The sequence below is a fragment of the Cornus florida genome, unplaced genomic scaffold (assembly GCF_030987335.1).
Source record: "Cornus florida cultivar Cherokee Brave unplaced genomic scaffold, ASM3098733v1 CherokeeBrave_3.0.0_Hap2_Chr11, whole genome shotgun sequence".
Lineage (NCBI taxonomy): Eukaryota > Viridiplantae > Streptophyta > Magnoliopsida > Cornales > Cornaceae > Cornus > Cornus florida.
Window position 1 is genome coordinate 18,584,582 of NW_026775581.1, and position 11,316 is coordinate 18,595,897.

General features: G+C 35.4%; 1 protein-coding gene across 1 annotated transcript; it reads left to right on the forward strand.

Moving 5' to 3' along the window:
• Positions 1-393: 393 nt before the first annotated feature.
• Positions 394-9,926, forward strand: LOC132283900 (rac-like GTP-binding protein ARAC8). The gene is made up of 8 exons (XM_059785936.1): positions 394-677; positions 1,129-1,216; positions 1,374-1,483; positions 1,576-1,639; positions 6,599-6,663; positions 6,788-6,853; positions 8,206-8,303; positions 9,503-9,926. The coding sequence occupies exons 1-8, from the start codon at positions 573-575 to the stop codon at positions 9,537-9,539; spliced, it is 633 nt and encodes a 210-aa protein (XP_059641919.1). The 5' UTR covers positions 394-572; the 3' UTR covers positions 9,540-9,926.
• The last annotated feature ends 1,390 nt before the right edge of the window (positions 9,927-11,316 follow it).

An 11,316-nucleotide genomic window follows, 5' to 3' on the forward strand; every position in this document is an offset into this window, starting at 1 on the left:
TTGGTCAACTTAGCAAATTAATTTGGACGCGCTTCACGCGCCGTCACGGGTCTACCTTCACGTGGAGGCGGTTTAGACACAAAACTGTCTTCCCTAAATCTTTAATGCCCTCACATCCAATTTTGGGACTAATAAATGGAAACTTTGTCTCTGTCTTTCGTTTCTCTCTCCGAGTCTCAAACAAGACCCGTATATACCTATATTTATATACACAATCTTTATACACACATAAATAGAAATGTCCATATAGAGGCATATACATACAAAACAATGTATTATGATGAGCTAATTAAATTACGAAAGACCCAATTTGTATATGTAAAGGAAAAATCAAAAGAGAAAAGAAAAGGGTAATAACAGCTACTGTGAGTGAATGAGTAAGAATCATGTGACCTTTGCCTCTCTCTCTCTACTTTCTCTCTCTTCTTCTTTCAAAACGCCCAAATTACTACCTGCCCAATATCCCACCCACCCACCCCCACAAACAAGTTTGTTTCTGTATTCACTTCTCTCCTCCTCCTCTCTCTCTCTCTCTCTCTCTTAGCCTGGTTATTGTTCTTTTATGTTCATCAATGGCTTCAAGTGCTTCAAGGTTCATCAAATGTGTGACGGTTGGTGATGGGGCTGTTGGGAAGACTTGTATGCTTATCTGCTATACCAGTAACAAATTCCCAACTGTAAGTGTTTTTTTCCCAGAAGATCCATCTGGGTTTTCATTTTTGGATATATATGTATTTGTGTTTGCATCTGTGTCCAATTTCTTTGTGTCTCTGTGTCTAACAAATACTTGTGTGTGTGTTTATGGGTTATTGTGTTATTTTAATGTGTAAATGTTTCTGGATTTTGCAGCTTTTTTGTGTTTTCATGATTTCATATGTCAAAAGTTCTGCCACACTAATAATTTTTGCTTCTGGGTTTGGCTTCACTTTTTGGACTTTGTAGTTTTTGCATTTTTTCTTGCCCAAATTCTCATCTGGGTTGCCCCCCCCTCTACTGAACTTTTCATCTCCTCCTCCATTTTCCCAAAAATCTTTTTATTATTATTATTATTATTATTATTATTATTTTTTGTGGTTACTTTATTTTTATTTTGTTTGTTTAGTTTCTAATATTTTTCGTGTTAATCAGGATTATATACCTACTGTATTTGATAACTTCAGTGCAAATGTGGTTGTTGAAGGAACCACTGTCAACTTAGGTCTCTGGGACACAGCTGGTAAGGTTTTGTTTGCCATCATAATCAATTCCATTTCCATTATTTTTCTTTACTTATAAACTAAATTAGGCATGCAAGTTTGTAGTGCAATTTGGTCCACCACCGTGCAGCCATTTCGCTAAACTGGGCAATTTCTCTTGTTTTTCCATCTTAATAGGACAAGAGGATTACAATAGATTGAGGCCCTTGAGCTACCGAGGGGCAGATGTTTTCGTCTTGGCTTTCTCACTAGTTAGTCGTGCAAGCTACGAAAATGTGTTCAAAAAGGTGTGTTTAGTTGAAAACTGTTTTCTAATTTGTTGTTTGAGGTGGGCATTTTGGTATGTGGTGCAATTTCTGATAGACAATTGCTTGATCAGTGGATCCCTGAACTTCAGCATTATGCCCCTGGAGTCCCAGTTGTACTGGCTGGCACTAAACTAGGTGAGTTAGGAAGCTCGACTGTTCGCCTATTCATACTGCTTTTATTGTTTGTTATCATCAGCTTCTTATTTTACATGCTTAAGTGAATGCTAGTCTTGCTGGCTTAAGTCATCAGAGAGTCCAATTTGATCAGGTCTAGGTGTCTCTTTGTCCGATGTAGCTGTTAATCCTATTTGTCAAATATTATGAGGAGATCAAAGTGCAAAAATGCATATATCAAACCTGGCAATAGTGAGAAAAACTATACAAATTAATTAAACACGTTTGGTAGTTCTGAGAGTATTACCACTCTAATGCCATTATCAATCCCCTTGTAACACGTGTACATTTAAGGCACAATGTGCATATAAATGTTGTAACTCTATATATGCTCGTATTCTTGAGCCACTTAACAATGTAAGATGGTTAGAAGATAGATGTCCTAGATTCCTAGAATGATACCTAGATTTTGTTTAAAAACAGCCATCATCTCATCGGATGGATGCCTAATACTATATTGATATCCAGAAGACAATTTATAGGAATTGAATAATAACTAACTGAATAGATCATAAAAAGTGGAAGTAATCTGTGCCATTTATGCATATTCAGATCACACCTTCAGAAGTTTGCATAATGAGCTTGTATTTCGGTGAATAATATATGTGCAGAGCAAGGAGTTGATATTCCTGCATTTTGAGTCATTCTTGGATTTCACTAGGTGAATCATCCTTGGAATTGATGATCGATCTGAAAATTATACTGGATATTTTTTCTTCCAGTAAATTATAAACTGGATATTTTCCTACAGCAAAATTAATATTTTCTTTTCAAATATTTTCTGTTCCATGCAATAAATGTGACTTTGTGATTCTAATTAGGGGTGTCTTCTTGTTCATTGGGAAAAAGAAAAGAGAAAAGACGAGAAAAGAGATGGAATCCAATTAATACTTGTTATCTTAAAGAAACATATTTTTCACTTCTAAAATCTGATCCTGCAATACTTTTCCAATATGGGGTTTAAACAGGAAGAAAATCAATACCAAACAATTTCCTTTTTCAATTAAGTGTTTTCTAAAAGTTTGATTTATAAAGTAAACCTTTTGTTCTAAACACCCTAATAAATGAGGAAAGTGATATGCTCAATTTCCATGCTGCTAAAGTAGATGCAGAATTCTAAAACTTGAGCAGTTAGTGGGATCCTTGGTGATATCCATTCTGGAATGGATGTTACTAAACATTGTACTTTTGTTCCAAAACACTAATGCAGTAATTCAAAAAAAAATTCTTCCCTTAGTTTTCTTCTTTTTAAGAAAAGACGTAAAAAACTATAAAACTAAATGTTCAATGTATACGTGTTGTAATAAGTTCAACTAATGAGTTTCTTTGAGAGGAGATCATGGAAAGGGTCCTAACTCATTAATAGCTCAACTTATATGCGTTGTAATAATTTTTGTGTTTACATGATTAATTCCGAGGTAACGAATTACCAAAGCAAATGGAGAAGTTGTGCATTTAATGTTATCATGTTTTCAACTGCTTGTTTAAAGAAAACCACTCTCCAACTTTAGAAAGACCTTGATACAATGTAATCCATGTGCCTATCCCTACCATAGCAATTAAAAAGTTTATAGCGTACGAGATCCTCATTCTTGTTTTGCCAAAATGATCCCCTTCCTAATTAATATTGTTGTGGCAATTGAATAGCATAGTAATTATAGGATAAGGACTAAAAAGTTGTCAAAAGATATTAATCAATATATAAAAATTAGGTTGCAATTTATGCCCAAGTAAAAGTTACATATAAAATCTTTGATTTATTATTTACAAAGTAATCCTGATTATTCCTTTTTTGTTTTTTTGATAGATAAAATGTCATTAAAGAATGGAAGAGGATACTTAATCCATGTCTGTCCACTATACATAAAAGCAATACAGCAGGGGAGTGAAAACTTAATCTAGTACATAATTTAGAAAAATAAGCAAAAGAATTAGCAGACATAGACTCCCTCCCTGAAAACAAAAAAGAAGGAACTAAGCATCTCATATCAGCAGCTATTTACCAAGGGTTGTAGCCTAGTGGTACCTCCTATACCTCTTACAGTGTAAGGTTGAGGGTTCAAGTCCCATTAGGGACAAAAGTCGGTGTGTGAGTTTCTTGCCAAAATAAATAAACAAATAAAGAAATATCAGCAGCTATATGCCTTCAAAAGTTCACTATTTTTTTCATTCTGTACACCAAAGACAGAGCAGTGTCTTTCCTCTCTTGCCTTGTTTTTTTTATAAACTTTATCCTCAGCCTAGTTCTCACACATAAAGCAATACTCCAGGCATTTTTATTCTAGGATTGAAGAGAGAAATAGAAAATGAAGAGCACAATAATATAACGTCGTTCCGCCTGTAGGGCTTACATCCACAACACATAAAGCCCAAAGGGCTACATCTCTTTCATTACATTCTCTTTTAATATTTTTGTATAAAATGATCACCTCTATTTATAAGTGATAAATATGGAAAATACATTGATGGGGGATTCTTAAAATCAATCCCATATATTACTCCAATCAATCCCATATTCTATCGTAGGCCAAAATCATATTCCTATGATATTCTCACAACAATATTATGTCAAGGAATAATTCAAGGGTTTCTATAATAATATTCTCCAACACCCCCCCTTAAGTTGGAGCACAGAGATTTTCTCAAGTGTCCAATTTGAAACTAAATACGAAGTTATCGACAGTACGAGACGAGTTGATCTAAAGATCCGAGACGAGTTGATCTAAAGATCCGAGATGAGTTGATCTAGAGATCTAAGACGAGTTGATCCATAGATCCGAGACAAGTAGAGTATAGATTAGGGTATGATAAATCTGCTCTGATACCATGTCATAATTGAAGAGAAGAATAGAAAATGAAGCACACAAGGATATAATGTGGTTCAACCAGTAGGGCTTACATTCAAGACACACAAAGCCTAAAGGGCTACATCTCTTTCATTACATTCTCTCTTAATTTTTGTATATAATGATCAGCTCTATTTTATAGGTGAAAGAATACAAGAGATAAATATGGAAAATACATTGATGTAGGATTCTTAAAATCAATCCCATATATTACTTATCAAAAAAAAAAAAAATCAATCCCATATATTACTCCAATCAATCCCATATTCTATCATAGGCTAAAATCACTCATATGATATTCTCACAGCAATATTTTGTCAAGGAGTAATTTAAGGGTTTCTATAATAATATTCTCCAACACTATCCTCAGCCCAGTTCTCACATATAAAGCAATACTCCAGGCATTTTTATTCTAGGATTAATCAAGAACTAATCTTTGTTCTAAATTATTCCTATAACCAGAAGATAGGTAATTAGGTGCACATTATTATGGGTTCATATTTCGGGCGTCAAGTTGTTTGATCTTCTCTATTTTTGTGCTCAACATTGAGTCTGTGAATACCAACACATTTTCCATAAGAAGATATTGGAGCTGCTTCTTTTTTTATTTTTTTTTATAAGTACTATTTGTATAAAAAGCATTCAAAAGGGAACTCATCACTCAAAAGCTTCTCAAGGCTAAATATGGCCTCTAAACCCTCAACGTGTCCAAATAATGGAGAACTTCAACGTTCCATGGATTTGCAATTTCTCCCTAGAACCCTACTAATAATGGTGAACTTCAACGATAGGGTTCTCCTTTCCATTGAATGATCTCCTATTTCTTTCAAGACATAAACACCTCCAGACACACAAAGGCGTAACCCTCCAGAAATCACGAACTTGGCCCCCCCACCATACAACTTCTCCAAGCCTCTAGAAAACCTCGGCATTACCCACTCAGCCCCAAACAAACCCAACAACATAATCCAGCAATCTTGAGCCACTGGGCAATACATAATTAACCGTGATCCACCAATCACGGGACCCAGAATTACGGGACAAAATAAAACGTGAATTCCAACAGTATAAAATATGAGTGTTAAACAGATGAAAAGCCTATAAAGGCTAGGAAAACTTATGGCAAAAGAACTTCTAATCTTGTCCCCCAATTCAAACAAAAACTTATTTAGAGAGAGAGATAGATGCATTGTTCCAAGCGACTTTCCCATCAACCAAGTTGTAATGAAGACATTGATTTGTTGTTGGTACTGGAAATGCTCATGGTGAATTCACTCCCGCTAAATTGTTTTTTAACGTGTTTTAAATTTTTTTATTTTTTGACAAGTAACGTGTTTAAGATAATATTGTTTTTAAAAAATGCATGGATTGCAAGTGTTCTCCCATTCATGAGATTGTATTTGTCCAATAAATAATCTCTTGCTATGGAAAAAATTCTTATTCTTTTAAAGGAAAGTCTTAAAAGTAACAGACTATATGTAATAGAGATCTGAAAAGGTAATTTGCCCATCTTACAAGAAGTGCACTATGAAGTGTTTGCTCTTAAGATTTCTTTTTACTTTTTCCTGTCATTGTTTGCCATAGTGATCAATTACTATAGAAGAAGTTACCTATAAGAGGCTCTGCATTTAATGTTTGATCTGTTTCCTTGAACAATTTTGCAATGTCTCAGATGTACACTAAGTGTATTACACAACAGCGGTTGTCTTTCATTATTCCAATTCCACTTCCACCACTTCATTGATTGCTTTATATTATTTAGTTAGGACTTCTTCATTCCAACTGCTGAACTGAATCAACCCAAAATTCCTTTCTCTTCCACAATTTAGAATTATAACATATTTATTTCCATACTTTAAAATTTTGTGTATTGATCCTCTTGAATGGACATCCTTTGATACCATGTCTCATGGTGATGTTCTTACATAACCATTTTTTATTCTTGCCATCAGATGCTATGACAATCCATTTTGCAAAATAACATTTGAAACTTGTAAAGCAATAGTGATGTCATACATATTAGCATGTATGACATTGTTAAATTTAGCAACTAATTAATTGTTTATTTTCACAGACCTTCGTGAGGATAAGCACTATTTGGCTGATCATCCTGGATTGGTGCCCGTGACCACAGCACAGGTGTAATTTCTATTTGTTGGCTACTCTTTGCTCTCTGAGTTAACAATTTAATCATATATATATATATATATATTCTTATCTGATCTAATCATAAAAATCAATGATGATGATTTGGTGCAATCAGGGTGAGGAGCTCCGTAAACAGATTGGTGCCACATACTATATAGAATGCAGCTCCAAAACTCAGCAGGTACTGAAACTTGGTCTATTTTTGTAATGCAAGTAGTTTCTTTATAATCCGACAGTTGCAAATATTTTGATACCTGGTACAACTTATTCAGGAGATTAAATACGTCAGATATCCTAAAACAAATGTGTGTAACAATCTTCTGGTTTTTTTTTTTTTTTTTGGGCAAGTGTTTATTGCCAGAGGCCTGCAAGCCATAAACAAAATTTACAAGAATACATTTTTATGGTCCCTGGCATGCTTTATTGGTGTATAGCTTGGGGGTTCTTGTAAACTGAGACAAAAATTCCATCCCAGCATTTATACTGAAGTTTTAATAAGTTTAAATATGGCAGACCTAGCAATGAACAAAATGAGATCACTAGATCAGGGAAATTATTTTTCATGGACGTTGTTGCACTTGTTCTCAAGCAATCTGAAATATTAAATACGATGTCAATTGCAAGAAAGTTATTTGCAGCAATGTTGATTGACCCAGCATTATTACCAATCTACACGAGTAGTTACGCAAGGAAAATCGGACCTTCTGGAGGTGAGGCAGAAAGCTGACAAATTTCCATCTTTGTGATAATATAAAATATTTTGTTGCAATTCCACTCTCCCTAAATTGATCTCTCCGCAGCCAATTGTTGGCTTTCTTCCATGATCTTGGAGAAGACAAAAAAAAAAAAATTCTAAGTGATGGTAGCATTCCTTTTGCGGAGGTTTTACTTGGTGGCTTTGTGTTCAATTGCCTTTTGTGGGTATTGGTACTTTATGTTGCTCGGTGAACAAAGGCCACTGCCTGAAAGTCTGCTTCACCTTTATATATACTATTTTCGAGATAAGTCTATGTTATGTTGTGATCATCAATTCATCATTGTCATCCTCCTTGACTTTGTCATATATGAGTGGGGACAAGTCTATGTTACATAAACTCTTCTAAATAAACCCATGTCAGATAGGCATGGTGTGAGTATGGGTGTGGGATATGCGTACTATTTGTCTAGCCGGATACTCAACCAACAAAAAGTGTCAATATTTAAATTTATTAATTATATAGTGCCTAAATGTCTCTCTTTTTTCCTTTTTTTACATAGTTGCTTCAGAAAGAGTGATGCCGAGGATGAATGTTTGATGTTTCATAAAGACACGGTTAACCTTAGAAAATAAAAGAAGAATAATAAAAAAAATTGATTATTTAGCCACGTCTCTCATGCCCCTGGATTTGGAAATTAGATAAACAAAGACTTAGTTTCAACACCCAACATGTGTACAAGTGGTGACATGAGATCTTTTCTATTTTGCATGTTGGTACACTGTATTTTATTTCTGCAATTTTAATCTACATTTATTCCTTTTGTATGTGATTTCAGAATGTGAAAGCAGTTTTTGATGCTGCAATCAAGGTTGTTATCAAGCCACCACAAAAACAAAAGGAGAAAAAGAAAAAGCCACGTAGAGGATGTCTAATGTCGGTAGCTTTATTTCTTGCACCTCTTTGGCTTGCTCAATTTATTTTGACTGTTTTATCCTATTTATTTGCTTGGATAATACTCCATAAAATGTCAAATTTGGATAATTCTGACAAAAATTAGTATAATATGTTTATTGTAGGTGAATTTTCATTATTAGCATGTTGGAGCTCTCTTTCTTTTTTCTTTTTTCCCCTTCCCAGCCTCCTCTCTCTGACTTGCTTTTTGTGTCTAAAATGTCTGCCCGTGTGACCAAATTTATTTCTTAGAGAAAAAGAGAGTATAATAATGTAGATGATCTGCACAGCTAGGAATTGAAAGAATAAATGCCTTCATGATGTATAGGGATCGTGTTTGGAGAGGCTAGTGGGAGCGAAGATTGACTACAGTTCAAACATCAAAACTTGTGATCATGTTTGTAAAAGAACATGTAGTTTAATAACAGGATACTTGATGTGCCATGAAAATAGAGGATATGCCCTGTGTTTTCATGGTGTTTGAGATAGATTTATTGTTGTTCATATAGAATTGACTTTAAATCATGGGATATACATTATCAGAGTTAAATTCATGATGACAAGTGACCAGAACTATAGACCATAATTTTTTTTCCTAGTTGGTACTCACACACCCCCCCTCCAAGGAATTGTTTTGCACCCAAGAGGAGTTGAACCTTAGACCTGATGCTTCCTGAGGCCACCCAGGGCCAAGTGACTTGCCCACTTGAGGATGCCAATGGAAAACCTAAATTTCTACTTCATCACAATTATTATTGTGTCCTTTCCATGCTGCACTACCATGTTGTTTATTCCCATTCTACGCGAAACATAATGAACCAATTTAATCTTTTATGAGACATAAGCAACTTCGAACTCCATCAGTATTATCTGTTCCAAAATCTTGTCTAAAATCAGGGGGCACGGCACTCATGATTGGTCCTAAAACTTGTAGAGCTTCTGAGATCCTACTGGTTTAATAAATTTGCTGTTAAAGAGATCAGGGGAATTCTACTACTTTGAATTGTTGTTGTTTGTGTATACGAGGGAACCTTGAGGTTTATAATTTGTGAATTGGTGGTTATCATTAGAATTCTTTTTATTTTTATTTTTTTTGGGCTCGATAAATTTTTGTTTGTTTTATGCGTGGTATAATCTTGTGCCCCTATGTACGAGCTAATGTTTTCTTACTCCAATTGCAGAAATGTCTTCTGTGGGAGGACTCTGCATCTGAAATGAAATCTCAATTGTTGATTTGCGCCCATACTAACACGATGCTTTGGTACCGTCACAAAATATCGGGATCCTGTTAGTTCACACTTCAATGTTCCGTCTTTTGTAGAAATGCAGCAGATGTCTCTCTTAATGCCACTTGAATTGTGGGCTCTCTCCCTCTCCCTCTCCCTCTTTCTGTATGTGTTTGTGTTGAGTGCATTGTGGCTAATACCCTTAAATACATTCTTCGTCTTCGTTTTTCTTCATTTTCGTGGTTCATTGTAAAGAGTAAAAAGTTCAATGGCGTTGTTTCAAGTAAAATATGCAGGTGAATGCTTGTCCGTGTCATTTATTTTATGTACTGTATATATATGAATGTATTTTTTGCCTGCAAAGCAAGAAATTACTAAAGCTTCATCGTGATAAAGTTTTTCAATTGGCATGACATATATATTAATTAATATCTGACTAGCGTTTTACTAATGAGTTAAACTACTGGTAAGCTTCTCTGAATAAGACTTGACATGTCTCTTTCCTTCCCAAGTGCTTACATTTCATTATATCCTCGTTGGGACAAGGATTCTCACTGATCTGAATTTTTTTTTTACATCGTCTGAGACTATGTAATAATTTGTCGACCGCCTATGACTGGCTGGACTATGTAGATTTAGACCTGTAATAATTTCTTTGACTGATTTTTGCTGGGGCGTTCACTGGTCGGCTTTGTGTTACATCAATAATAAAAAAGTGTAAAGATTGTAAGTGACGCAAATTAGAATATCAAATTCAGCTGAGCCGACTAATTTCGAGGCTCATAATAGACAAGTTGAAAAAGAAATGACAGAGATTGGAGATTGGGACTCCAATTTTTTTAGGGTTCTCTCTTTTTATGTTTCAATGTTCGATAGTAGGAGCAGAATCGGACAAAGGCATGTAACGTTGTCACCAAGAAGCCAAAACATGTTATATTAAAATCATAAAACTCCCACTACTACTACTTTTAAAATTTGATCATAAATATCAATTTTTTTTTAGAAAACCCCATACACTTAAAAAAGTGATCATATTATCATCGTTAATCAGACTGTGAAATGACAAATTTGACCTTACTATTTAATGTTAAATTAAAACTTAAAAATATTTTTTAAAATGATGATTTCACCCTTTCATTATCTTAATCCAAATGAACAACAAGACATCGTTCACACCCCCTAACCACCATTCCACCCCAGAACCACCACCATCACTACTGTGAGGGAGCCATAACCACCATCATCAAATTGGTGCCACCACCACCACCATCTTCAAATTTATCATCTGAATCACAAAATTTGAAGCGACTAGGATCAAATTGGGATAAAAGAGGGACCAAACAGGTACACGGTGGCAACGACGAGGGAGCCGCAACCGATGCCGAACAGCAGATCCCCGACGGCTGTCGGCAACGTCAATGACCATGATCGTGTTGTACGAGGGGGAGGCGACATATGGAGATGAGTTATCTAACCTCATTGAAGAAGAAGGTGGGAAACTTGGGTTTCGATGGAAGGGGTAGAAAGAGGTGGTGGTGGAGGCGTTTATAATGGTGTTGGACGGTGACGGTGGTGGTTGTGAGGTAGGAATGGTGGTGGCAGTTCTGGCAATGGGGATTGTGGTGCAGTGGCAGCCTGTGGTTTGCCTGTTCGAGACTATCGTGATCTCACCTGGGTGTCGACTTAGGCGCTTTCTAAACTCTTTGTTTACTTATTGAATCACTGCGAAGAATACGACCTATCAAGCCAACCGCCATCGCCACCAGTTG

Bases quoted from the DNA above. Each gene is read 5' to 3' on its own strand.
- LOC132283900 (XM_059785936.1), top strand. From the start codon at position 573: ATGGCTTCAAGTGCTTCAAGGTTCATCAAATGTGTGACGGTTGGTGAT. The intron at 678-1,128 runs GTAAGTGTTTTT...CGTGTTAATCAG, and splicing joins CCAGTAACAAATTCCCAACT to GATTATATACCTACTGTATT. The intron at 6,664-6,787 runs GTGTAATTTCTA...TGGTGCAATCAG, and splicing joins TGCCCGTGACCACAGCACAG to GGTGAGGAGCTCCGTAAACA.